This window comes from Lontra canadensis, unplaced genomic scaffold, assembly GCF_010015895.1.
Source record: "Lontra canadensis isolate GAN:19392208 unplaced genomic scaffold, GSC_riverotter_1.0 scaffold25, whole genome shotgun sequence".
NCBI lineage: Eukaryota > Metazoa > Chordata > Mammalia > Carnivora > Mustelidae > Lontra > Lontra canadensis.
Genome location: NW_022631019.1, coordinates 515,309 through 542,873, shown reverse-complemented (window position 1 = coordinate 542,873; position 27,565 = coordinate 515,309). Strand labels below are relative to the sequence as shown.

The following is a 27,565-nucleotide window of genomic DNA, read 5'->3' as shown; positions in this document are numbered from 1 at the left end:
GGCGCGCTCGCTGCGGGCTCGGCGCCCGCCGGCGAAGCCTCCCTGCCTTCGCGACCGGGCGCTGTGGGCGCCCGGGACGCCGCGCACACGCCCGCGCCCGCGTCCTGACGCGCTACGTCGCCGGCGCCGCCGCCTTGGCGTCATGACTTCCGGGCGCCGCGGCCGCCATATTGCTCGCGCGGAAGCGCCGCGGCTGGGTGGGCGTCCCGGAGCGGTTGCGTCGCGGTCGTTGCGGCCGCCGCTATGCCGTCGTCGCCGCTGCGGGTGGCGGTGGTGTGCTCGAGCAACCAGAACCGGAGCATGGAGGCGCACAACATCCTCAGGTAGTTGGGGCCTCCGCCCTGGCCTAGCGCGCCCCGTCGGACGCCGGCCGTCCCTGCGGCCCAGCGTCCTGCCCGGCCCGTGCTGGGCGGCTCCCCGCTCCCTTAGGCCGGACGTCGGGTCGGCCGCGCCGGGCTCGTCGGCACCGGGACCGCGCGCAGCGAGGAGCCCCTAAGGCTCGGTCGCGCGAGGTTTCAGGTTCTGAGCCCGGAGGCTCCCGGGCGCTCCAAGCTCCCGGCTCCCGGTGAAGCCGAGGGGCCGGTGCGTTGGCATCCGCTGTGCTCGCGCGTCTGTGCCTCTGGAGGTGGCGGCCCTTCTGTGGGGTGTCCGCCCATGAGTGCCGGCCCCGGGTTCGCGTCTGCGAGGTGGTTGCGTCCCGCGACAGGGTGCGGGCCGCCTGGCCGCTCACGGGCCCCGCCGGAAAGCCTGCACGACGCGGCATAGCCCAGAAAAACCGAAACCCCGAACACGGGCACGGCCCGCTTTGTTAACGCCATGGAGTTGTGTCTGCGTTTGAGTCTCGGGCAAAACATGCCCTCCGCGCCCAAATTCTCCAGCCGCGCGTTTCCGGGCCACACGGGGGTTCGGCTTTGCGTTTCTGGGGTGCGTGTCCGCGATGCTGGCGTCGTGTGTGTAATAGAGCGTGTGTCCGTCACGAGGCCCCGCGGGCCGTGACAGTGACCACTTGCGGGTGGAGTCTGGTGTGCTGAAAGCCTCTTCCCGGAGTGTCCCCGGCTCAGAGGACAGCAGCGCCGCCGCCTCTCCGTGACCACCTTCCTCAGTAACCTGGAGAACTTAGAATTTTCTGCACGTTCTCTCCTTTGTCTGTCTGCCTTTTTTTTTTTTTTTTTTTTTTTTTTTTGCCTTGTCAGAGTTCAGGTCTGCTAATTAGGAGTGTCATCTTTCCTAACCTGTCCCACACTGCCCACCGTATTCACTGTCGTTTTTCGTCAGAATGGGATGTTTGGAACCTAACAATTCATTGTGAAGGTGGTTTTTAAACAGAAACCTTTACAATTGCAAACTTGTTTTAAAAGTAGAAAGTGCTGGTATGAAGTTTACAGACATTTAAAGTTCAGTAAATTTAAGGAAAAGAACGTAAGGTTAACACTCCTGGAAAGTTACTCAAGGGAAATGAAATTTAATGTCCTCAGTCAGAAGAGGGGATCTGGAGACCACCTCGCTGTGCTGATTCTGGCTGGCGGTCTTCAGTGTAAGCTCTTAGTGTCTGCGTAACACATTTCAGGTGAACTCTACGAAAGGGAAATGGTTGTTTTTTTCTTTTTAAACTACCTGTAGCAGTTTTGTCATGAAACCAGTTCCAGAACTTGCCCATCTGATAACTTCCCCAAGATGATCCCTGCAGGACGATAGGTCCTTGTGTAGTTCAGAGCGGTGGTAGCCGGCACAGCAGTGGGTCTCCTGTGGAAATGGGGGTGCAGAAGAACCCTCCAGTAATCGCCAAGTCAGAATTCTTGGGTGTGCTTGTACCCATTTTACTGTTTCAGATTTGCTTCAAAAAGAGACTCCAAACGAAGGTAAGTTTAGGGTAATCTGTATTATTATTATGTTTTTTATTTTTAAAAGATTTTATTTATTAGACAGACAGAGATCACAAGTAGGCAGAGAGGCAGGCAGAGGGGGAGAGGGGGGAAGCAGGCTCCCTGCTGAGCAGAGAGCCCGATGCAGGGCTGGATCCCAGGACCCTGAGACAATGACCTGAGCCAAAGGCAGAGGCTTTAACCCACTGAGCCACCCAGGCGGCCCAGGATAATCTATATTATTGACATCATGAATGTGATGTTGACTTAGACCTGAATCTTTAATTGCTAAAATACCTATATTTGGGGGATGTTTTCATTTGTTAGAAAATAGTGTTACTTAGAAGAAGATCTCTTTGCAAACAGAATACATTGAAGGTCCTCACAGGATCGGTGTGGCACCTGCTGGGTATGTCCTGTGTGTACATACACTGAAGGGAGAGTAAAATGTTTTGTAATTTCTCTCCACATAATGTTAGGTTTTGGTGGTTATTTTGTTGTATTGAATTTGAATACATTTATTCATATTGAGTAATGGCAGTGGTTACAAAATTAGGACACAGTAATCCAGAGGAATTCTGTGGAGCAATTAATTTTGTAGCCAACCCCGGGTTAGTAGACATTTTGGCTGCTTTTTATCTTTCGTTCTTAAAATGTCAACATCCTTGTGCCATATAAATACATTTGCACAGTTTTCTGATTGTTTCTTTGGATGAATTCCTAGGGGTAGAATAGCTGACTCAAAAAGTAGGCATATTTCATGTTTTCATATATTTTGCCAGACTACCTTCCAGAAAAGAACCTATTTATAGAACTCCTGTTTTCTCAATCTGGGCGTTGTTTTCATTTTTTCTTGCTGCTAGGGCAAAAGAGGATCTTGCCTTCCTTTAGTTTTGAAATTGCTATTAAGATGGAACGACTTCCCATGTCTTTCACTTTTCACAATTATTTATGGCTTTATTTCTATTTGGATTTTACAGCGTTTAAACGCATTTCTAAGAACTTGATAGGGTGGTTTTTAAAGGTGCCTACAGAGGAACCACCTGAGACCTTATGAACGTCAAGGCCCTACAGAAGCTGTTTGTGAAACACAGGCAATCTTCTGAAATAAATACTGGAAGGAGCGCAGTTAAGTGAACCCGCACAGGGGCTAGTTTTACTAGTGAGACCCTATTTTACTTTATGTGTTATGGCCCCGTTGCAAATCGTCTCTGTTTTCTGACAAGTCAAATACAAATGGTAATAAATGTCGGCACTTCCATCATATACACGATATATCGTGCGCACACACACACACACACACTTCTCTCTCATGTATATCAGTGGTCCCTGGGGTGATTATTTTTGATCGTCTGAGACTGCCTTGTTTCAAGCACCAGCTGTGGGAGCTCTAGGGTCTGCGGGAGCGTTTTCCACGGACGCCTCTTTCTGTTCTTTGTACACTGTAGACCGAGATTTCCCTTTGGAGCTGATTAATTTATTTTTTTTGTTCAGAACGATCTAGATGTTAAGGGGCATGTTGATTCTTGGAAATCCTCTTAGTCTAGCCATTCAAAACAAATTTTGTAAGACCGACTTCTGCAAACTGCTGAACTGAGTTCTCGGGTCTGTTTTCAGTCCTAAGGCAGTGTGATTTGGGGAGCAGGAGCAGAGAGGCTGCAAAGGAAAAACTGGGTTGAGAGTCAGTCTCTTGAGCTCTCTCTGTCAGGTGCCGTCTTTTCTTTCTTTCTTTCTTTCTTTTGAGATTTTATTTATTTGACAGAGAGAGAGGGAACACAAGCAGGGGGAGTGGGAGAGGGAGAAGCAGACTCCCTGCCGAGCAGGGAGCCTGATGGGGGGCTCAATCGCAGGACCCTGGGATCATGACCTGAGCCGAAGGCAGACACTTAACAGCTGAGCCACCCAGGCATCCCATGCCAGGTCTTTCTTAATGCCATTTGATTTCGTCCTTGCAGTCCTTAGATGTCTGCATTTAACACGCGTGAAGAGGCAGTGCCCAGAACAGGAAGCTCTCGCTCATGAGGGACAGTAAGGATTTGGACATAAGGGACTCTGGTTATGATGAGTAACAGCACTGAGACTCCAGATGGATAAAGCATGGGCTGAAGAAGGGTCCAGGGTGAGGGGAGGCAGCAGAATCCACTAAGGTCCCGTGGTTCCCCAGTTTGGGGTGGGGCTTTCACATCATCACCAGAGCATGTGGGCTCCCCGCCACACTGGAACTGGGGCAAAATTGGATGTCCTCTCCCAAACGGGACCAAGTCTGGGGCAGCCTGTGGTTGTGTCGCAGGAGCACCCCCATTCATGGTGCGAAACTCACTCCCTGATCTTGGACCCATTTCCAGAAATCTCTTGTCTTTACCAGGGAGGGGTAGTCAGCTGTGCCCTGCAGCCTCTCTGCCTACCTCTTCTGGTATTTTGGTTCTGGGTACCCTTGAAAAAAATAAACTGGGAACTGTTTAGGGAGGTGAAAGGATTAGAAATCATGACTTTTTAAGAAAGGCAGGGAATGCAGAAAAGGTGTCTACAGAGGAACACATTTGTCTTCCTAGGTTTTAAGGGACTGCATTGTTTTTTTTTTTTCTTCAGGAGGTAGAGCTAAAGTGAGGAGGATGGTTGGAGAAAAGGCGGTTTTCGTGCGAACATGGATTCAGAACTGGGTAGACCAAGTGGGGCCACAGCTCCCACAGCTAAAACGTTCTTTCCCGCGTCTCCAATTTCTTACAGACGAGAATGGGTGGAGCCCGGAGCAGGGAAGACAGCTCAGCAGTTTCACCCGTGCTAGTAACACATCCTTGCTTGGGGCCACGGAGGGTTAAAGCAGGAAAGCAGCACCCTCGTGGTTGGTTGTCGCTGGACCATCCGCAGTGCCAGATCTCGAGGGCCTGCTCTGCTGTCACTGGGTGGGGGACACCAGACAGGCTGACAGCAACCAGAAGAGCAGGGTGGCCAGCAAAAAACCAAGGTTGAGGAAAAGCAGCGGGGGCGGGAGAGACATCTAAGCTGGGGTGCCGACGGGGGGACTAAACGTAAGGTGCACTTGTCACAGCGGGGCACCGGGATCTCATGCCTAGCTGCTCAGTTTTGTTGTTGACCTTGTGGGAGGATGATAAGGTGTGAATCCTGGGAAGTGTTTACTGAGACGTGTTTATAGCGCACATTTAGCAGGCGATGACCTAGGTTTTGCCGGAGCGCTCATGCTTCAGGGGCGCTCATCTTGCCGGCACCAGGCCGTGCAGCTGCAGGCGGGCACTCGGGTTTGCTGGCTTGTGAGCAGTCGATTGGTCCGTAGGTATGAGGTCATCGCGGGCTAGACGTCGGGCTGATAGCAGTGAGTGATGTGCTGCTAGGGAAGGTGACCTGGGACTGTGAGCGCGTTGTGCCCTACTTAGAGTCAGAGTGTGCTTACTGAAGGTTGGCCGTGGCTCTAGGATTCCAGTCTTGGCCAAAGAAACTCTTGAAATTGATTAATAATCTCACTGTGGAAAATAAAAAACATGGCGTAGCCCATGCTGTTAATTTGGTGTTTGCTTATGGTCCTTTTTGGGGTTCGTTTGGACATCATCATTTTACTGTTAGCCATGGGGATAGCAATGGAAAGAAACAGTTCTCTTTCCCAAAATTTGACATTTTCTGTGATAGGTTCTTTATGATAGATCTGTTGGTATTTGTAAAGACGTTGAACCTCTAGGTTGTCGGGAATGGTTTTTTTTATCGTTGCTTCTTTATGTAGGATCGTTGTCACACTACATGTTGTCACACAGTGCACGATGGGCCGCTCCGCCCGCTGCGTCAGCTTCGAAGAAACAGCACTTCTGTTGCTAATGAGCCTTTTTGCCACTTGGGAACATTCTGTTGGGGGAAGAACAAACTGCACTTTATTTTTATTTTTAAATACACTTGACTGCCATTTCAGAAAGTTGGGGAGAGCAGGGACAACAGACCCCCGGACTGTTTGTGATGGTGGAGGGGAGGCTACCTTCATTCCGAGTCCCACCTGTCCGTTTGCAGCTCTGGCAGTCACCCCCTTGGAAGCCTGGTTAGGCCAGGTGGAATGTTGGGCTGGGTTATCTTTGGGACGATATGCTTTTACGGACGTGGATAGACTAAAAGTGGAGAATCTTCCATCTGGACAGCTATGCAAGCCTCAGACCGTACTGTGACAGAAGATGCGTAGAAGAGAGAGGTGGGCCTGCCAGGTGCCATCACCCCAGCCATTCAGTCTGGGGCTGCCCCAGCGGGAGGGGGGATGTGAGTCCCTGCACCAGGGGCTCTCCCATCTGGAGCCTCCTGGGAGCCCTGTGGGTAGCTTTCAGGTGGCCTATCTCCCCTACGCGGGCCTGAAACACTTCGGGGCCCTGTCCAGGGTCTCTGCATCATGGGGTATGTGCTGTGAAAGGCTCTGAGGTGCTCTGTCCCGTTTCCCACTTCCTCATGAGCGGGCTCTGCTCCTGTCCCGTGGCTTTCTCCATCGCTGTCTTCTCACTGTCCTGTGTACTGGGTGTTTTCCCTACTTTGTTGTGCCCCCCTGCCCACCGGCCCCCAAATGTCAAAGGAGAGAGCGTTGGATCTGTTTTGATCTTATTGTATCCCCAGCACACCGTAAGCCCCAGGAAACGTTGTTGAATCAAAATGGAATGGCAAGCCTGCCACCAGTGACAGTGGTGGTGGTTTTTAGGTTTTGAAGCTTGAGTCCTGTCCTTGGGGGTCTTTTTTCTGTGGGCTCTGTGGTTTCAGAGTGCACGTCCCTCCTTTCCCCCACCTGCTGGAGAGGCTCTGCCTTGACTACAGGTGTTGGGTGTGTGAATGGCCGAGCGCCCTCGAAGTAAACCCACTCCTGGACACAAGGGAAGTGATCGGTGGCGTCGGCTTACCAGGGTCCGGGACACTTGTGCCACTTCTGGGCGCCTTGCTTTTCCATGAGACACACAGAAAACTCAAAGGAGACTTGAGGGTTGGCAAGCTTCCAGGAGGGTTATGCTACCCATAGTCTCAGGAGTAATTCCTCTTCTCCCCTCAGTGATGTGTGGTTTTCACATTTCAGCAGCCAATAAGCTGCTGGCGCAGTGGGGGAGCGGCTTTGGGGAGAACGGCCTGGAGCTTGAAACGCAAGCTGCTTATTCTGGGCGGTTCTTAACAGTGTGGTGACCTGTTGGCTCACCGCATTGTGTTCTCCATGGTGCTCGTGGCCACAGCCTGCTCCTCTGGGACTGTCTTAGGGGCTTGGGACCTGTGCAGAAGCGAGGGCCCTGCCAACTGACCTTGGGGGCTGTTGAGATGGCCTTTGTCATGGGCTTGTCGGTGCTTGGGAGAAAATATGTATTTTAGTGTCATCATCTGGTCAGGAAACCGGTTCGGATTTGGAGTGAAGGTGGTCTGCGCGCACCTTTTCGGTGCACACGAGTCGACTTGTGCCACGCATCTGTGCCCTGTGGCTGGGCCCCGTCACCCTGTGGTCACAGCACAGGTGCCTTGTGATCAGGTATTGGAAATGTTGGTCGTCTTGAGGGTTGTTGGTTTTTTTTTTTTTTTTTTTTTTAAGATTTTATTTATTTATTTGTCAGAGAGAGAGAGGGAGAGAGCACAGGCAGACAGAATGGCAGGAAGAGGCAGAGGGAGAAGCAGGCTCCCTGATGAGCAAGGAGCCCGATGTGGGACTCGATCCCAGGACGCTGGGATCATGACCTGAGCCGAAGGCAGCTGCTTAACCAACTGAGCCACCCAGGCGTCCCGGTTTTTTTCTTTTTGATGGTTGTTTTAACAGTTCAGGTGTGCGTGGGGCCTGGTGTGCTTAACAGGAGTCTGCTGTTAGGCTCTGTTCTTGGTCCCAAGTGACCCTCTGGGGGGTCAGCTTCCGCATCTCATACTTCCAGGGACACAGGCATGTGACTCAGCTCTTACCAACCTCAGAGGACTCGGGTGAGGTGTTTAAACGAAACTTGACAAGAATGCTTCTAAATTTCACCGTTGCAGGATGTGCCGGCTCGGTACTCAGTGCGTGCCAGGTGCGGAGGCCCCCACTTCCCCGGGGACACAGCCTCTCCTGGGCCCCTGTGCCACTGGCACAGGATGCGTTTCCACTCTTTGCTTTCTCTGTGAATAATCGCAGAAGCTTTTTGGCGTGTGTGGCACCCCTCACCTTCTCGTTGGCAATAGGACCCTGCTGGGTGGTGGGACACACAGGGTGGCTCTCGTCGTCTTTGGGTCCGTTCGGGGCTGCAGTGAGTGTGGTGCGGGGCCGTTTGCAGAGTGGACAGCGGCGTCCGCTTGCTGGATGTTGGCACCTTCTCCAGACGTTTGCAGGTCCTGTCCAGCGGCACCGTCTGAGTGAGGTTTTCCTGCGTGTAACATTGTTACTCACTTCCTCTTTGCCAGCTACTTATTTATTATGTGCCCGCTGGGGACACAGCAGTGACAGAAGGGACCACGTCCTCACCCCGACAAGGCAGCGGGACCGTGTAACCCATAAGCAGGCTTCAACCTTTACGTGATGTGTTTCTCTCAGGATGAGTGAGGTTAAGCTCTTTCCTTCCCTGTGACTTTTATGCTCAGACCTTTGCCCCTCTGTGGGGTTTACTCATTTCATTTTCTAGGTCAGGGTGTTCTCCGCCTTGGCCCTGAGGACGCTTTGGGTTGGAGGACTGTCCCGTTCATTGCGGGCCTTTAGCAGCGTCCCTGGCCTCTGGATGCCAGGAGCGCCTCCGTTGTGAAAACCGAAGTATTTCCGGACACAGTCAAGTAGGAGTTGCAGGAAGACCTAGAAAAGCTTGAGACCGTTGTCTCCGGGGACCTTGGAGCCAGGCGGGCCTGGGAGAACGCTGGAGGCACCGATGGAAACACGCGTGTTCGCCGCATGGCCTGTCGCCCGGAAGCTCCTTCAGATGTGGACGGTGCATGGTTTCCGCGTAGGGAGCGGTGATGAGAAAGCTGGTTTTCTTCACACGCTTCTAACACGAGTTCTGCTGAGTTTGGAAGCCGGCAGGTTCTGTGCCAGACGGACGACTGCACGGGACTGCAGCCGACCCGAGGGGTTATCAGTGGCGACGCCTGGGAGGTCTGCTTTCAGGTGACGTTTGTTACGGCGCAGGTTGTCACTCACAGGTTGCGCTTCATGACCCTCCCCCGGGCTTGTTAGGAGACGCACTCGGTCCCTTCCCTTCCCTTGGACTCCAGGCTACTGGAGTCGGCACAGCTTGGGAGCTGTTTGTTCTTGAGCCTCGTGGCCGATGTGACGATGTAAGGGACTGCGGGGATGCGCCCGTGGGCCTGACACCCCTGTGCCCTCAGTTCTGGATTCCTGGCGCACCCCGGCCCACAGGATGTCGGGGGCCCGACACGTGGCGCTCCCTGTGTGGCGCGTGCGGTCAAGTCTGTGGGAGAGTCGTAGGAGTCACACACGAGGGGGTCCTGGGAGCCTGAACCCTGCACGGCGGTCCGGGCGGCGGTCGGCTACGCTCCCGAGGAGCTCTTCCCTAGCTCCGCGCGTCCGTGGGGCCTGCGACGGCCAGAGCGGGTCTGGGGGGATGCGGTGAGCAGCTGTGGTGCTCACGGCCACCCTGTGGCCGCGCCGGCAACCGTTCGTCTTCCGTCTCGATCGGTTTCATCGAGTTTGGGTGTGATGTGCTGTCGGATTTTTTTTAAGACGTTATTTCTCAGAGGGCCCTGCGTGCATGTGAGTGGGGGCTGGTGCCGAGGGGGGAGAGGATCTCACGCCAGCTCCCTGCTGAGCGCAGATCCTGACGCAGGCCTGGGTCCCACGACCCGAGGACATGACCGGAGCCGACACCAAGAGTCAGACGCTCGACCATGCGACCACTCGGATGCCCCGCTGTGCTATAGGATTTTTTTTTTTAAGATTTATTTATTTATTTGGCAAAGATAGAGACAATGAGAGACGGGACACAAGCAGGGAAGCGGGAGAGGGAGAAGCAGTGTTCCCCATCCCAGGACGCTGGGATCATGACCTGAGCTGAAGGCAGATGCCCAGCGACTGAGCACCCAGGCGCCCTTATGCTGCTATAGGATTTTTTAAAATTTGTGAATAAAATGCTGAAAGTTTAGAATTTAAAAACATGTCTGTAGTATCAGCAGTTACTCATTCTGTCTGTTTTCCATTCCATATTCTTTGGCTTTAGAATTTTGTGTCTTTTTTTTTTTTTTTAAAGATTTATTTATTTATTTGACAGAGATCACAAGTAGGCAGAGAGGCAGGCAGAGAGAGAGGAGGAAGCAGGCTCCCCACTGAGCAGAGAGCCCGACACGGGGCTCGATCCCAGGACCTCGGGACCACGACCCGAGCCAAAGGCAGAGGCTTTAACCCACTGAGCCACCCAGGTGCCCCTAGAATTTTGTGTCTTAATCCAACTGTGATTTTTTTCTCTCTTTGTGTCTTTCAGCAAACGGGGATTCAGTGTCCGGTCCTTCGGAACAGGAACGCACGTGAAGCTCCCAGGGCCAGCACCCGACAAGCCAAATGTTTATGATTTCAAAACTACATATGATCAGATGTACAATGATCTCCTTAGGAAGGACAAAGAACTGTATCCCAGTGGGTCGCCCTTTTAAAAACCCCGCGTGCTTGTCTCTGGCAGGTGTCTTCTGACGTGGGTGTCGCTCTGGCCTCCAGTCTAGGGCTGTCTGTGATGCAGGTACCCAGCGGCTGCCTCGGGGTACGGTGCTGAGTCACACGGCACATGTGGTGTGCAGGGGGCGCGTGGGGCCTGTGGGAGCAGATGTGGAGCCCATGTTGACAAGGTCGAGGGCGGGTTCTGGTGTAATGTCGGCCAGGGCAGCAGAGGTGAGGAAGGCAGGAGCCACAGAGCGGAGTTGATTTTCCCGCTGCAGGGCTGCCCGCCGCTCCCCTCCGCAGGCGGGTGCATGTATGCACACAGGAGCACAGTGTGCATGGTGGCCCAGGTAGGCAGGCAGCCTCACTCCTCTCTGCCATGTCTGCTACCAAAGGAAGCATGTTAGAAGCAAATAATTTGAGAGAGAACTTCATTTCAGGAAGAGGCAAAACAGACTGGATCTGCTACTTAAGACTCATGTGAAAGAAAGGTATTTTTTTTTTTATTATTACTCATTTTGAGAGAGAGAGCACGCATACAAGTGAGAGGGGCAGGGGGAGAAGGAGAGGGAATCCCAAGCAGACTCCTCACTTCGTGCCAAGCCCAGTGAGGGGCTCAGTCTCAAAACCCTGAGATCACGACCCAAGCTCAAACCCAAGAGTCAGATGCTTAACCGACTGAGCCACCCCAGCACCCCATGAAAGGTATTTTTCATTATGAACGTGGCCTCAGGCTGTATAGTGGTTAAGATCATTGTTGCCTGGCCGTTGCCCGGGGCACTTCGTGATCACGTGTACTACTCTAGAACTTCTGGGCCTTCCTGGTGCAGTGAGGACTCTCTAGTTCTCGGGATGGAGCCCAAACATACACCAGGTGAAAGGAACATAGGCACCAGAGAGAAAAGTCTGTCTTCGTGTTGGTGCTCTTACAATTTTAATAAATGACAGATGTTTTCTGTAAATCTGTAGATTACTTAGCACGGAGTGTGGCCCCAAAGGTCACACTAGCAAAATGTGAAACTGGACCCTGACAGTTGCTCCGTCTGGCCCAGTGCTCGCCGCCCTCAGCTACACTTAGAAAGCTGTCGGGCGCTGAGGCAGAGTGCCGTCGTGGGCGTGTGGGGCGGTCTGTGGGAGGCGGGAGTGCAGGACTCGCGGTGCAGCTGACCCGAGGTCCTTCTGGGAAGTCCTGGGTGCCCCCCTTTCTCACAAGCGGCAGAGCCTGCACTGGGGAGAAGACCGTGCGCATCCCCGGTGAGCTGCGTCCTGGTCTCCGTGTCACAGTGCCGGGTGCTGGTGCGCTGCTCACGCCCTCCGGCCGGGGGCGGGGGCAGGCTCTGGCTTACCCAGAGGCCCCATCTCAGAAAGGCTGCTCTCCCTGAAATTCTCTTTTGTGTTGAGAGCCGCCCTTGAGCCTGGAGCAGAAGTGACCACTAGCCCCCTTGTCCTAGAGACACCGTGACCCTAACTCCAGGTTTTCTGACTCTGTGTGAACTCTCCACGTGTCGTGAAGTGTCTCTCGAGACAACATCTGGTTTTGAAGGTTTTCCAGCCAACACCATTTTTAAGCTCCTGTACTCAGAGAAACCAAAACAGAAAATAACATGCTTGTTCATATTCCCTTAATTATCACAAATGAGGCCTTCTGCCGTCGGAGCTGACCACGGTTGCTCTGTTCCTAGGAGGGCAGCACTTTGCCGTGTTTTAAGAAGACTGGAACGAGAGGGATTTGCAGTAGGAGGGGTGGTGTGCGCGTCCCAGCAGTTCTGAATGAAGGAGCAGAGACCAGCTGCTCAGAATTCAGAACCTCCTTGTGAGTGGTCTTCGCACAGACGCACGGTCTCCCCATAGAGCATCCGGTCCAGGAGGCATCTGTACACGTGTGGTTTGCTGCATCATGGGGAAGGTGTGGTGGTTGGGGGTCATGGCTGTTTCCACTGTCACCAGCAGTATTTGCCTCCTGAGACCCCGCATAGGAAGGTCACCTTCACGGACCGCTCCTTTGAGTGCCCCTCATGAGGCTCTGGAAGAGAGAGACCTTTGTCAGCTAATTGACTTCACTTGGGTGGGATTTCTGTCTTCTAGGAAGGGTGCCAAGTACATCCCTGGACCAGTAAAGGAGGGGCATCTGCTCCCCGGGGAGGGGGTCCGGGGGTTGGGTTGGTGTGCACACTGGCAGGCCCCTGGGTTTGGGGGCACAGGCCTTCCCCGTATGAGGGAAACAGGGAAGGAGGCAGCGGCGATCAGCTGTGTGTTGAGGGTCCCACACCTGGCTTGGGAAGTGCTCTGAGGACAGGAGGGGACTGACTAGTGATGGGGGTGGGGGGAGCTGGGGTTTTGGTTGCTTCCGCATTGGCATCTGATACAAGAAGTGGAAGAAGCACCAGAAGCCAGGCCTGTCCCCGCGAATACTGGGGCTTCTGGGGAAGCGATGGTTTTAGGATGTAAACCACGGATGAAACAGGACATTCAGTAAATTGCACATTTTCAAGGGCGAGCGTGACGTCACAGGAGGAAAGTGGTACCTGACTGGCAGAGCCGAGAGGTGAGGTGGAGTGGCTGGGGGCCGGGCTCCCCTATGTGTGTGTGCACGGGGCGCCGGAGGCTCACTGCAAGGCACTGACGTTGAGCTCTCAGTACGTCTTGGCCCACAGTCCTGCTAGTGTGGAAGCTCCTTATTTCTGAAACTCTGGCTGTTTGTAGGTGGTTTTCCCTGTGGCTCTCCGTCTGTGGGCAGGGTGGCCCCAGGGGTGGAGGGCCAGGCACTGGTCTGCGGTCCCTGCAGGACCTGCCCCTGGGAGCACGCGGAGGCCAGGGACGCGAGTTGGGACAGAAACCTCATTAAACTAACCCTCAACTAGTTAGGCTAGACTGGGCTGGTTACCAGTTCCCTGTGGGGATTATCTGCTGGTAATACAGGGAATCCCTGTTGGCCTGACCCTCCGCAGACCACCAGAAACGTCCGCTTTCTCGCTAGTGAGGGCCACAGAAGAGCGCTGTTGGGAGAGAGTGCACGTGGCCGGCAAAGTGCGGCCGGTGGGCGCTGCTGTGCCTCAGGGTTGAGCAGCCATCACCACGGCAGATTTTTAGCACATTTTCAAATCTCATTTAAATTTAATTAGTTAACATAGTGGATCATTAGTCTCAGAGGTGGAATTCAGCGGCTCCTCGGCTGCTGGAACACCCAGGGCTCATTCTATCACGTGCCCCTCTTCATGCCTGTCACCCCGCGCCCCCTTCCAAAAACCTGCTCCTGTGTCTGGGTGCCCCCCGCGTTTCCTGCACGCGGGGCCCTGGACTGGGCTGCCCCAGCGTGGTTGAGGATCACCCTTGTTCCGGCGAGGGCTAGGCTGTCTTATTTTTAATGTGATTTATTTTAACCTTTTTTCTTCCTTTGCCTTGGAGTTATTTTGAATACTGAGCAGCCCTAACCGTGCCCTGTGGGCTTGAGCAGGGGTGGAGCCGGGTGCAGGCTCCAGCAGACCGGGCTCCCCTTGCTGAGGGAGTGGGGTCTGCAGCTGAACCCTCAGCCCGCCTGCACGGTCTCGCTGAAACAAGACCACAGTTCCTTAGCGTCTGAAGGGCCCTTCGGGGACTGCACTCCCAGGATTGCTGGGCCCCATTGGGGGTCTCAAGGGGAGGGCTGCCGTGCCTTTGTGAGGTGTTACGGGGAGCCCGCTTCAAACCTTGCAGTAGATCATCGCTTTGTGAACTACAAAATCACTTAAAATCACTTGTCTTAAACAGTCACTATGTAAATAATAGTGGCATTTTTAATATGAGAAGAGATCAGTTGCCCCTAAACTCCGATTGGAAACCCAAGTAGAACGAACACTTTCCGGGATCCTGGCTTTGTGCACAATCGGGAGACACTGGGTGTGAGCCTGTATCCAGCACGTTTTTCTAATTTTTCTCCATCTTGTGTACTCACCTTAGGGGTTTGGCTTTTTTTTTTTTTTTTAAGATTTTATTTATTTATTTGACAGAGATCACAAGCAGGCAGAGAGGCAGGCAGAGAGAGGGGGGGAAGCAAGCTCCCCGCTGAGCAGAGAGCCCAAAGCGGGGCTCGATCCCAGGACCCTGAGATCATGACCTGAGCCGAAGACAGAGGCTTAACCCACTGAGCCACCCAGGTGCCCGTGGGTTAGGTTTTTTCAGCCACATTCTCACTGTCATCCTCCAGCTGTGCTGTCTTTGAGGCTTCAGGCTGCCGTGTGTGCACAGGGCCCGAGTGACACGAGGCCTCGAAGCAGAGCCGTCTGGATGACCCAGCACCGTCCTGTAAACGTCTCTTCTTGTGATTTCCTTAACGCTGTTTCTCTAGCTTACCCGACTTCCGGAACACTGTGGGGTGTAGACAGACTCGGTGTGGGGTTGGTGTGACCAGTGCGGTTGTGCTGTCTGGTCTAGGTTTTGGAGAGTCCGTCACACTTGGGTCTTTGCCTGCAGGGGGTGCCCCTCCCCCCAGTGTTGTTCAAGGGTCCGCTGTGTGTGTGCCCAGGTCTTCAGGGTGCGATTTTTCTTGTGTTGGGGTGAAAGCTGAAAATAAAAATGAATTCTGAGATTGCTGGATCCCCACAGCCTCCTGACCTCTGTCCTGAGTCCGAGGCCAGTGGATACAAGCTCAGGGTTCTGCCCTCCCCGAGGTCCTGCTGTTCTGCAGTAGGGCCACTGGTCTTTTCCTTTTGTTCAGGTCTGCCCGGGCCTGTCTCAAGCTCAGCGGGCCGTCTCCCACCGTGCTGGGGGGTGGAAGGAGCTGCCAGGGCCGCTGGTCCCATCGTGGGAACGGTTCCCGCTGCTCTAGCTGGAGCTTTCCTTCCTGCCCCCAGCGGGCTCACGGAGCTGGAGGTGCTTGGCCCCACCCCTTGCCTCGAGGTAGGGGACCTTATCTCACTGCACGCTGGTTGGCAGCTCCGTTTTTAAGTAGTTTTTGATTTAACACATGAGTGTGTTCTAAGCCAAACACGGATTTCTAGAGAAACTCTGATCTAGTTTTGCTGATCTTTAAGCTTTCAGGTTTTAGGAAAGCATTTGTGCTTAAAATATAAATCATGACCTTACACTCCAAAGAAGCAGAAGAGCCACCATCAGGTCTCCTCTAGGGAGAGGCCGGACGTTGGACATAGACGGTTGGCTGGTGGCTGCCAGGGGTCACTTGCGCGTCTGGGCGTAACAGAGCCACACTGACCGCACCCACGGCTTCCAGAGCTCACCCAGGGCTGGGAACACACGCGGTGGTGTTCCCAGCCCACGGTAGGTGAGATGCTGACGCCAGGTGTGTTGAGAGTGGGTTATGTCAAGTGGATCACACCTGTGGTTTCCCATGGCCTAATAACCCCACGGATGGTGGGAGGAGGACTCTAGACCGGAAGGTCTCCTCGCCGCCAGGCCTCCCCACGGGGCAGCGGTTGGGTTGGGTGCCGGGGTTCAGGAGCTGGCGTGGAAGTTTCCTCCAGGGGCTCCCAGCGTCTTGTTAGTGCAGCCTACCTGCTTTGCAGAAACCGCTTTGATTTCCAAAATGAACTTACTTTTAATATAAGGAAGTTCTAGCTCAAAAGCTTTTTATGTAGTGGTTCTCAGAGTGTGGTCTAGGATTCCAGCTGTCCCCACAGCCCTTTCAGAAGATCCCAGCCTCAGAGCTGTTTGCCTTTCTCACTCTCCCGAAGTGTGCCAAGGGCTCTGTCAGAGGCTCCCACCCACCGTGTCCCAGTCCTCCCTCTGATGGCGGATGGGCCGCGTTTGTGTTCTTGTGAAGCCCGGCGACAGCCCCACAATGGCCCCAGACCCGCCCACTCCCTGCAGCGCTGGGCTCGGCCTCTCCAGCTGTCTTCCGCCTCTCAGAACAGGGAGGCAGGGGGATGGTCAGAGCTGCTGGGTCCAGCTGGTCACCGTGAGGCCTGTGGAGACCAGACGTGCGGGGTGTGGGGAAGCCACTGGGCACCCCTGGAGCCTCACAGCTTGCTGACGTAAGAGCAGCCATAAGGAAGCTCTTGCTTCCACACTCTGCTGCTTCACCCTGAAAGCGCAGGCCGAGGGGGTCTCCTGGATCCGTACAGGTGAGGAGTGGCCCAGTCTCCCTGCGTGTGCCCCTTTACCTGGCGTGCTTCTCCGTGATTCATGTGTGTGGTCTCCTTTGGCCTTTCTCCCCTGAATCTAAACTTGGAGTTGGAGCGTCCTGTGGCACGTAGTAGGCCCTGGATGGTGGAAATCAGGTGAGCTGTCATGACCTTTGAGAGGGGTGGGCTTGAGGGGCAGGTGGGAGTGCATCCTCTTCCCAGGCCCGGGGAGACTGCCCAGGCCCTGACCCAGGAGGACGTGTGGGGGGCGAAGAGCGGGTTGAGCAGGAGGGCTCCGGGGAGACACCAGGCTGAGCAGGAGGTGTGGGTCTGAGTCCCAGCGGTCCTTACGATAGGCACAGCTCGCCCACCAGCCTTGGGGGCGGAATGAGACTGAGGGCACCCCGAATGGAGACGCTTTACCAGCTGTGTCCACCATGGAACAGACTCCTGCGTTTGGGGGTGTGGGTACTACATCAGGGTGTCGTCCTGCCCATGCTGTGTCGTCAGCACATGCCCTTGGCCCTCTGTCCAGGAGGGGCTCCCAGTGCGTGTGTGACCCCTGAAACAAGGAGCTTCAGGGACACACGTTGGGAAGAATGGGAGAGAACTGTCCTCAGCACCTTCAGGGTGGCCTGGTTCCTGCCCTGGCCCCAGAGCTCATCTGAGCCACATGTTCTGCCTCTGGCCTCTTCCTAGACGGCAGCGGCTCCTGTCCCAGCCTCACTCGGGGCACACTGGGCATCGCATTACCCCAAGAGTAAGATTTTGAGGTCTTTATGATGAAAAGCCTCTGCGAGGCCCTGGTTCATGCAGTTCTGGGTGCGTTCCAGTTGGAAGACACTTAGTTACACCCTTCTCTCCCGTGGCCTCTGCTCAGCTCGGTTTCTGCTGCTGGTGAACCTCGCCGGCCACTCTGCCTTGGCCATGGCTGTTTTCCCCGCTGGCTGTTCTTGGAGGCCTGTGGCTCTGGCTGCTCCTTCTGGTCCCTGTGAAGAGTGCTGCGGGGCGCGGGTGGGTGGTTTTACAGTGACTGTTGGCCCCTCGGATGGGCTCCTCACCCTCCCCTTGAGCCAGACAGTTTGTTGTGCAACATGCGTTGTTGGGACAGCGTGGAAGCCGAGCTCTGGGGGCGGGCGGGCACCCCGGGCTTTGTCTGGTTACTGTGCCCTGGTCCTGCTTTTGGTTTGCCTCTTTTCTTTTTTAATGTTCTTTTATGGTAAGATAGCTCTTTTTCTTTAACTCACTTAGGTAATTAGAATTTCACTGGGGAAGGAGGGTCCTTTGATTTTTTCCCTTGTACTGTGTTGCAGTCACGCGGGCGTCTGGGGCTTTGCAGACCATCCCCAGCCCGCAGGATGCTGCCTTCTGGTGGCAGACGGCATCCAGCGCGGCGGCCCAGCGTGTCTGTCGCCCGCTGCTGGGCTCGGCCTTCTTCCCCACGGGAGGCTGGGGACGTGGTCCAGTCTTGAACCATTTATGTAGAAAAGACATGGAGTTGGAGACTAATTCGTAATTTCAAAGCTTTTTCTTTAAAAAGTTTCAAAAAGTAAGATCCCCTTCACTAAAATTCTTCATCTTCGGTGTCAGCTTTTTGTTTTGAGGGTAGAATTTTGATAAAATCAAACAGCTGGGGGTGGGCGTGTGTGTCTTTGAAACAAAGACCAAGGGAGCTCCCGGCTGGCTCAGTGGGCAGAGCTGGTGACTCGATCTCAGGGTCGAGACTTCGAGCCCCACGTTGGGCGTAGAGCTGCTTCAAACACACGCACACACAAAGTCTAAAAATAATTCTCCCACTGTAATTTTATTTATCCAGCCAAGTTACTTGAAGTGTTTTTGTGAACGTTCTCTCAAATTTAAATGAATGCAGTGTGCTCCCTGGTTTGGACAAGTGGTCGTCCCCTAGTTCTATTATTTAAGTCTCCTACAACATACTGGAACAGGGCACTGTGATGACCCTTGTCGCCTGTTCACATCAGGCCGACTTCCAGGGGCCAGGAGTGAGACCCTCGCCCTCACTAAAGCTGGGGGAGCCTTAGAGGAGGTCCTGAACTTTGACCTCACTGCCCCCACCTCCTGGTGTCCCCCGGCATGAAGGATCCTCCAGCCAGTACTTTTTTTTTTTTTTTTCTAAAGATTTTATTTATGTATTTGACAGACAGAGATCACAAGTAGGCAGAGAGGCAGGCAGAGAGAGAGGAGGAAGCAGGTTCCCTGTGGAGCAGAGAGCCCGATGCGGGGCTCGATCCCAGGACCCTGAGATCATGACCCAAGCCGAAGGCAGCGGCTCAACCCACTGAGCCACCCAGGGGCCCCACGCAGTACTTTTAAACCCCGTTCAAAGGTGGGTGTTTCCTTTGAAGAAATGCGATGGCCTCACCCTCCCTCCACTGCTGATGCTCGGTGCAGGGGGGTCAGAGGGGAGCTGCCATGCTGCGTGTGGGGCAGTTGGCCTCACGGGATGGTAGCACCTCCCAGAAGCGTCTGTTCCAAGCAGCACAGCTCGCAAAGTGCCGGGTCAGGCAGATCACGTCTTCCTGCATCCACCCCACTGCCCCGTGACCCCGCCAGGACTGGAACCGTCCCCAGCAAGGCTGGGGGGGGGGTGGGAGGTGGGTGTCCGCAGCTGCTCTGGGCGATGCTGTGCGCCGGGAGCTGAGGCTGGGGCTGCTGCCACTGGCGTGCACAGCGTGATTACAAACGCAAATGTCTTCTTTCCGGCACGTTCTCTGCTGATTCTAGCCCGGTGGAAGCGACTTTGCTGCTACTGTGTGACTCCACGTGGTCGTGGGCACCTCTGCCTCCACGTGCCCGCTCTTGGCCCCTGCTGCCTGCGGGCAGCGCCTCCCAGGCCCGGGGCCCCGCTGGGAGTGTTCACACCGCGCGGCGCGGGTGGGTGACGGGGGGGGCTCTGGGCGCCGCACTCTGTGCTAACCCAGAGGCCTGTTTTCCCAATGTTCTTTATTTTTTCACGTAAGTAACACTTGTCCCTAAAAATGGCGCTGTCGGCCTTTCCTGGCAGGCTCTCAGGGCCTGTGTTCTCTGGGAGGTGCCGAGTGTGCAATACGCCGGTTCCCCGAGTTCCCTCGTGCGTCTGCAGGATCCAGCGCGGTCCTCGCTCTCCTGTTGGGGGCCGTGGCCGTCTGACTAACAGGAAATGGTCCTGAAAGGTGTGCGTGGAGGCAGGCAGGTGCCTGTCCAGCTTCCTCCGGAGGCCGCTGCCTGTGGCTCTCGGGGTTGTGTTTTTAAAGAGGCCTTTAATGAAACCCCGGAGCTTTTGTTCCAACAAATTCTCCGTGACATGGGGCGGTGGGGGGCGCACAGCATCTGGCCCTGCGTGTGTGGGGCCTGGCACCACTTCACGGTGTGGCCCCGAGCGGACCGTCCTGGCCTCGCTGTGTGGGCCGGGGGTCGGGGGGGCACCAGCCCATGTGTCCGCCGAATGCGCGGGCTCACGGGCTGCCCCATTCACGCCTCGTTGCTGATCTGAAGTGAAGGCAGAAGTGTTGCCACTATATGACCCTGAGATTTGAACGAAATACTCGAATCATTCCTGAGATGGGGTGGGGAGACCCAGTTCCCTGCCGAGGGGGGCTCCTTGGACACCTGCCCCGCCCCTCACGTGTCGCACATTCCAGAGGGAGGCCCAGGGGGCAGGAGTGGGGTGTAGATCTTGTGCCCAGCAGAGAAGAGAGAAAGGAAGGCTCCTGACTAGGGGGTGCTAATTTCCTAGGCCGGGGAGTTGTCCTTTGTTACGGGTTTGGGAATGGGAAATTGCCCTGGGCTTCCTGGGAGCACGGCTTGCTTACCTGGATGCTGTGTTCTGTCCTTGAGCCTTTGGGGGCTGTCAGACGCTCCAGTCCCCTGGGCCGTGGCCCTCTTCCTCAGCATCGCGCACCCCACAGCTGTGTCCTGCAGCAGTGGCTGCGGGGGCCTGGCCTGCAGGGCGGGAGGCTGGCGCTTGGGCATTTCTGAGCTGAACCGCCCTCGGCTCTCCCTCCCCGGGGGACTCTTGGGTCCTGCGTAAGAGTTCTTGTCTCGTGTCTGTGCTTCCGTTTCATCAAGTCTGAAGCCGGAGGTCAAACTAGATTATAGGGATTTGAAAAGACGAACAGACATCTGGGTGCGGCCCACTCTTGGGGAGCCTCAGCCACAGAGATTTGGGTCACATCCAAGGCCAGAAAGTGGAAGGACCTGAATTAGGCATGGCCGCGTTTGGGGACAGTAGGTGTTGGTACCCAGCCTGCGTGTCCTTGGGGCACTTTGCCCCGCATCTCAGAGGTAGGCACCATCTGCGCGGGACGCCGGAGCAGCATTTGGTCCAACCGGGGCCACGTGCAGCTGCCAGCAGCGTGTTGACCACGCGGTGGGTGTATGGGGAACCCAGGGCCCCCACCCCAAGATGAAGCTCTGGGGTCCCCTGGCTGCAGAGTGGGAAGACTTGGGGCCTGTGCCCCGGCCCCAATCTGTGGGCGTTGTGAGGCCCTTGGTCCCGAAGCTCCTTTGCGCCCAGGCACCACCTCGCTGGGAGCCCTTCTCCTGCTGCAGTCGTTTCCACTTAGGGACCCCACTTCTGTCCTCAAATCTTCTCACCCAGGTTTGTCTTGTGTTCGGCTGGTTACACTTGTGAGGAAATGAGGCTTGAGTTGTGCTCACCTGTCCTTGGCAAGAGCCTCAGTCTGGCCAGGCCGGGCAGAGGCCCCGGGTAGGGGAGGAGTGCGGGGCGGGGGGTCCGCAGCAGATCCCTGCCTCGTCGTGGCTCAGGGAGGATGGGGGGCTTCACTGGTAAACCCGTGGCCTTGGGAGAGCGAGCATCCGGTCCCTCATTTGGGTTTCTGTCGACGCCTTTCCCTTGCTCGGAAATGGCTCGTCTGCTCTTGTCCCTTGTTGCCTTCAGCTTAGGCCTCTGCCTTCCCTTCATCTTCCTTCGTGGAAACGTCTCCACTTTGAGCCCGGGCTCTGCCAGTGGTGGGCTCCACGGGCGCAGGCCCTGCGCTGCCAGCCCCTGGCTCCCTCCGTCCCTCTTCCGAGGACGGCACGTGGGGCTTCCTCTGGGTGGGGAGAGGCTGCCTTGTGGTGAGGGCCTTTCTCTGGGGCCCCAGTGTCCACGTCCACCAGATGCGACGTGGCTTTAAAGATGAAAACGTCCGGCTAAGCTTCTGTGTCTTGGGCTGAGGAGAATATCAGGGTTGAAGTTAAACCTGATGTTGGCAGAGTTTCCCTGAATCAGAGCTAGAGCCGCGTGCCTCGGCTGTCAGAGTTAGAGCAGCTCTTCGGGAGGACAGACGTGCAGGGGCCCGGAGGGGCGTCTTCTGAAGCACCCGCTAGCCTGGCCTCCGGGCCCCGGGCCCCAGGCTGTGCAGGCGAGGCTGCTCCCGGGCCCCGGCCATCTCCGCTGCACGGACTTGTGTTCCCCGTTCGCCTTTCAGCTTTGCAGAGAAGACGGGTCGCCTGTGGCTACTCGGTGTCCTGCCTCGTTCCCGTTTCTCTCTTGGGACGCTCCCCTCCCGTAGCCCGCGTGTCTGCCCATGGTTCATTCGGGCCCACACAGTGGTGCTTACGTGACCGTCCTTAAGGAGCGCGTGCTCACTGGTGGCAAGGCCTGAGTTGTCTGTCTGCTGGTTCAGACCCCGGAGTGTTTCAAGATGGTCCTTTCCATGCTTCCTTGGTATGGCACAGCACCAGGTCCCTGCCTGGGCCCTCCCACCCTCCAGGCTCCCCTGATCTGTGCCGGCCTCGCCGCCGGGCAGGGGGTCAGGCGGACGGGCTCACAGGCCACCTTCACCGGTTGTAGCTGAGAGCCGGGAAGACGCGCCTTCTTTTTTTTTCTTTTAAAGATTTTATTTATTTATTTGACAGAGATCACAAGTAGGCAGAGAGGCAGGCAGAGAGAGAGGGGGAAGCAGGCTCCCCGCTGAGCAGAGAGCCCGATGCGGGGCTCGATCCCAGGACCCTGAGATCATGACCCGAGCTGAAGGCAGAGGCTTAACCTACTGAGCCACGCAGGTGCCCCGAAGACGCGCCTTCTGAAGACCAGGGGCTGGGAGTGGACAACGCAAGCTCGAGCCTTGGGCCACGGAGCTCAGCAGGGCGGGGGCAGGGGTCCTCACCCGGAGGCCTGCAGGAGCCAGAGTGCGGAACTGTGGCTTCGTCCCCATCCCCTCGGCCTTCTGGAAGTATCTCGGGGTTCATGTGGAGGCTGAAGCTTCACTAGGAGCGCCCCCCCCCCATCGCTCCCAGGGCACTTTCAGTCGGTGCTGGGGAGAGGGGGGCGCCCGCATGCCACGTCTTTGCCCCCGACCACCTAGGAACCCAGTTTTCCAGGCCAGTCAAGGTAGCCCCTTTCTTGGGAGGCTGTGGCCTCCCACTGAGACTCAGGCCTGCTGCTCTGCTTCTGGGAGTCGGCTGGCCATTCGCCAAACACGGGCAGCCAGGCCAGGGGCTGTTCCAGGCCTGTGTGTGGTGGGGCATCTCACTGCCCTCTGCTGACCTTCACATCCTGTCCCTGTCCTTGCATGGTTCCTGGGGGAGCTCCGGGGCCCTGTGACTGGGAGCAGCAGGTGGGTTTGTGGGTTTGTCGTCAAGGGCTCCTGGCTTGTGCACTTCCTGCCCGGCCCAGCCCGGGCCTTGCGTCACTGCTGTTGGCCAGGATATAGCCCAGAAGGACCGTTGCCACTGCTTTCCTCATCCACTGCGGGGGCTGGGATGTGATCCCTGAGCCAGACATCTTTTCTTTCAGGACGTGAACCCCAGTTTCCTTTTTTCTCTTCCATATAAATCACAGAGGCTTAAGTAAGGGAAGGGTGGTTTTGCGAGGCCCTGGGGTGCCGCTGTGGGGTGTCTAGTGGTCGGCCGGCCCTTCTCGCCTCACCAGGAGCCGCGCCCCTGGGGGACAGGTCTGTCTGCGAGGACACGCTGGTGCTCTGTGGTCTTCTTCCTGCCAGCAGGGGTGTGCGCTGTCCCGCCTGCCTTGGCCGCCTATGTCCTCCCTGCAGCCACACAGGGCCTGCCCTACGCCATCTCTTCACGCTGGACTCTGACGCGGTGCGCAGGAAGGACTGAGCACTCCACGCTCCACAGCCTGTGCGTGGCTCACAGCCACCCCGGGTGCAGCTGTGGCGGGGTGGGCTGGGCCCCGGGGACACACAGTGGATGGGACGCTTGGCTAAAAAATGACCGGACACAGGGGCGCCTGGGTGGCTCAGTGGGTTAAAGCTTCTGACTTCGGCTCAGGTCATGATCCCAGGATCCTGGGATCGAGCCCTGCATCGGGCTCTCTGCTCTGCGGGGAGCCTAATTCTCCACCCCCCCGCCCGCCTCTCTGCCTACTTGTGATCTCTGTCAAATTAAAAAAAAAAAAAAATTAAAAAAAAAAATGACCGGACACCAAAGCACCTCCCGGCTGACAGTGACGTGTCTTTTCAACTTATAACTCTGGCACAGACAGCTGGGGCACGTTCTGGAAGCCCTCTCCGCTCTCTGCACAGGCAGGAAATGTATTCTGAGTGATGGGAGGTTAAGTAAGTTGTCGTAATCGAACATATGGGAAAACCATCAAATGCGTCACTCAGAGGTCCTCAGGTAGCATACATCTCTTAAATAGAATTAACAAGATGCTTATCCCCAGTTGTCAGGAACCCCCTTTAGGGCCTTTGTCCCTGTCTCTTGAGGGTGGTGAACCCTACCCCTGGGGCCCTGAGTATAGACCGGGTCGCTGGGTTTGCGGGGGGCGGGCCGCACACCTGCTGCAGGGCCTGTGTGTGTACCCTGAGCTCTGAGGGACTCCAGGACTCCAGAGCTGCTCACTATTTCCAGTTAACCTGGGGCTTCCCCCCCTCTTGCTGCTGAAGTTGCCTTTCTTGGTGGTTTCCACATTTTTCTGGTACTGCTATAACTGAGCCAGACTTGGGGGGACTGGCTTTGTCTTTGCTGAAGAGCTTGTGCTCTGCGTGGTCACCAAGTTGCCCCAGGAGGAGTCAGAGCAGCAGGCTGAGGAAAGGCGAGCGAAGGTTGCAGACAGCAGCTCTCTGCCTCCCAGAAAGGGGTTGCTGTGAAGGCTGCAGCCTGTCTGCGGGGCTTAAGGCAGGTGCCTCCCCCACCTCCTCGTCTCCTGTGAGACCCAGAGGACGGCCCACTCCCCAGAATGACCTCAACCTCAACGTTGCTTCCGTGCACCTGCCGGGGTGGGGGGCAGCTGGGCTGGTGCACGCTGGCGCCGAGCTGGACGGGGGGCGGGCGCGTTCCGCACTTGAGAGGTCTTTCCAAAGTCCCTTGACTCCAGCACTTAGCTACACGCAGAACGGCATCTTACATATGTTGGACAGAAATAAGAGGATCAAGCCGCGGCCGGAAAGGTTCCAGAACTGCAGAGACCTGTTCGATCTGATCCTCACGTGTGAAGAGAGAGTGTACGATCAGGTGGTGGAAGGTAAGGCCGCAGACCGGTTGTGCCCCACGTGCCTGGGTCACTGCTTCGCCCGTCACGGCCTCGGCGGCTGCCCTGGACAGCACACAGCTGCTTCCAGGGCTGGGGAAGGCGGACAAGGCCCTCATGAGGACGCCCCCAGCCCGCGTGGCCCGCCTGAGGATGGAGGTCGGGGTGGGAGAGCGCGGCCCTCTGCCGGTTGTGTCCATCCGTGCAAGACCACCCGCGCGTTGGCTGAGCACGCGGTGCAGGTTTTAGGGTCTTGGGGCACATGGAGGGCGCATGCGGAGCGAGGGAACTGGACGTCTGGCACTTCGTGAATGAACACACTGTTGGGTGCTCCAGCCCGGGGCAGCCTGGCTGCTCGTGAGAAGGTGGCTGGTGCGTTGAGCTTGATGGTCCCCAGGTCTCCTTGAATCACCCCCACCAGGCTTGGAAGCACTCAAGCCTGGCTGACCACCCCTGGGCCAGGGACAGGTAGAGCATGTGCCCTGGTCCTGCGGCCTCTGACCGCTGTGCTCTGTTCCCGGCAGATCTGAATTCCAGAGAGCAGGAGACCTGCCAGCCGGTGCACGTCATCAACGTGGACATCCAGGACAACCATGAAGAGGCCACCCTGGGGGCGTTCCTCATCTGTGAGCTGTGCCAGTGTGTGAGTGTCCGGCTCTGCTCTAGCCCAGGGCCAGGCCCAGGCCTGACCTGGGGTCCCCGGGAGCAGTCTGTGCTGGAGGGACATACCAGGACCACCTCCTCCCGACACACAGGTTTTACCAGGAAAGGGGCTGTCACACGATTCGGTTCATGTTCATGTCGGGTTATTTTCAGGTCCGTGGCGATGTGGCTGCCAGTTTGCCCATCGGCCACGCAGGTTTGACTTAAGAATTTGCCTTTCTGCTTGTTGTGCAGTTGGTGGGAGCTTAGTGCCCTGCTCAGTGCCTGGCCATGTCCCTACCGAGAGCTCCTGCCAGAACTCCCATCAGGTCTAGCAGAGTCCAGGGCCCCGGAGCTTCGTGGATGCTGTTATGTCCTCTTCTTCACCCTCAGGACCTGCCGGTCCTCGGCCTTCCCGGAGTGGCCCTGGGCATCCTCCCCTGTGTGGAGAACTGTAGGGGCTTCGTAGCTGCCATATGGCTGTGCCCAGAGCAAAACGTTTTCTCTTAAATGTGACAAAAGAACCTACCCAAGGAGAGAGCCATCCACCTTGCCCTCTGTTCCACCTGCATTTAAGTCAGCTGGCCCTGACAGAAAAGTGAGGGAAACAAGTGGCTTAACCAGGATGTCCAGAGACACGTGGGCCTGGACTGGTTTGCCAGGGGAGGGGCCCGGGTCCTCCTCTCCTGTTGCTTTCCACACAGCTTCTGTTCCCAAGATCCCTCAGGGCCCAGCATGGCTGCCAAAGCTCCAGCACTTGTGCCCATGTTCTGGCCATTATGCACAGGAAAGGACTGAAGAGGAACACGTGTCTCAGAAGTTGCACATGTGACTTCCATTTGGGTCACCTTGACGAGGAACGAGTTACAGAGGGGCTGCTCATCGCTTCAGACAGGCACTGCGTATAGGCCAAGACTCAGGCCAGCCCAGGCCAGCCCTGAGTCAGCCTGGAGACGGCCACTGGCTGCAGCTCCTCCTCGAGGAGGAGGTGGCCAGGGACACCTGGCCACGTCTGCACACCTTTGTGGGTCTCACAACGTGGAGGGGACGTGAGGGGCGGCCGGTGCGTGGAGGCTACAGCGGTGTTGAGCCGCACGGCGGGGTGTGCCTTTGAGCAAGTGGCTGCGCCTCTGCCCAGCGGGGGCAGGAGGTCCTCGGTTTGTGTACTGGGCGCGTCTGAGGGCAGGCCTGGCACAGGTGCCCCGCCTCCCTCCCCTGCTGGGCAGGGGTGCATGGAAATGAGTGTGGGGAGACGGGTGGGGGGCAGCTCGGTGGGCGCCGGGGGCGGGCGTGGGGCTGGGGCTCAGGGCGGCCCGCCTGCTCTCCCCAGATTCAGCACACGGAGGACATGGAGAACGAGATTGACGAGCTGCTTCAGGAGTTCGAGGAGAAGAGCGGCAGAGCCTTCCTGCACACCGTCTGCTTCTACTGACCCGGCTGGCCTGGCGCCCGGCGCGCCGCCCACCCTCCCGAAGCATCTTTACGAGCTTCCTTTTGTTAATACTCTTTCCTTCCTGATACTCGTTTTTACTTTCAGGTGCTCTGCCGGCCGACGGCAGTGGTACCAATAGACTGTGCATAGGAAACGCAGAGACACAAATGCGTGATTCAGAACAATCACGTTTTTCCCTCCCACGTGTACTTACGGGTGGGATGTTGATCATAAAGGTCTTTTTTTCTTTACCCAAAACAGTAAACAACGGTTTATAGTACATTTCCCCGTGCATTTGTGGCTCTCGTTGTGGTTCCTTCCCTTCCACCCCCCGAACTTGCTGGAATGTACAAATAACCTGAATAAAGCAATGGGCTCTATCTTGCTGGGAAAGAACTCGCAGTTGTCCAATAAATCAACGTTGCTGGCCGTCTTTGCTTTGTCCTGAGTCCCCGCCTGGCCTGTTCCTGCCGGCCTGGCACACGTCCCTCTGGAGGGATCCCTGGGCCTGACCCTGCAGCTCAGACTGCTTCTGAGGTTGGGGGGTGGGGGCGCGGGGTATGGGGGCACTGC

General features: G+C 56.3%; 1 protein-coding gene across 1 annotated transcript; it reads left to right on the top strand.

The window, feature by feature from the left end:
* Positions 1-160: 160 nt before the first annotated feature.
* On the top strand, positions 161-27,203 carry SSU72 (SSU72 homolog, RNA polymerase II CTD phosphatase). Its single transcript, XM_032863153.1, has 5 exons — positions 161-323; positions 10,259-10,402; positions 24,773-24,912; positions 25,443-25,561; positions 26,891-27,203. Exons 1-5 carry the CDS (start codon positions 244-246, stop codon positions 26,990-26,992), a joined length of 585 nt encoding a protein of 194 aa, XP_032719044.1. The 5' UTR covers positions 161-243; the 3' UTR covers positions 26,993-27,203.
* The last annotated feature ends 362 nt before the right edge of the window (positions 27,204-27,565 follow it).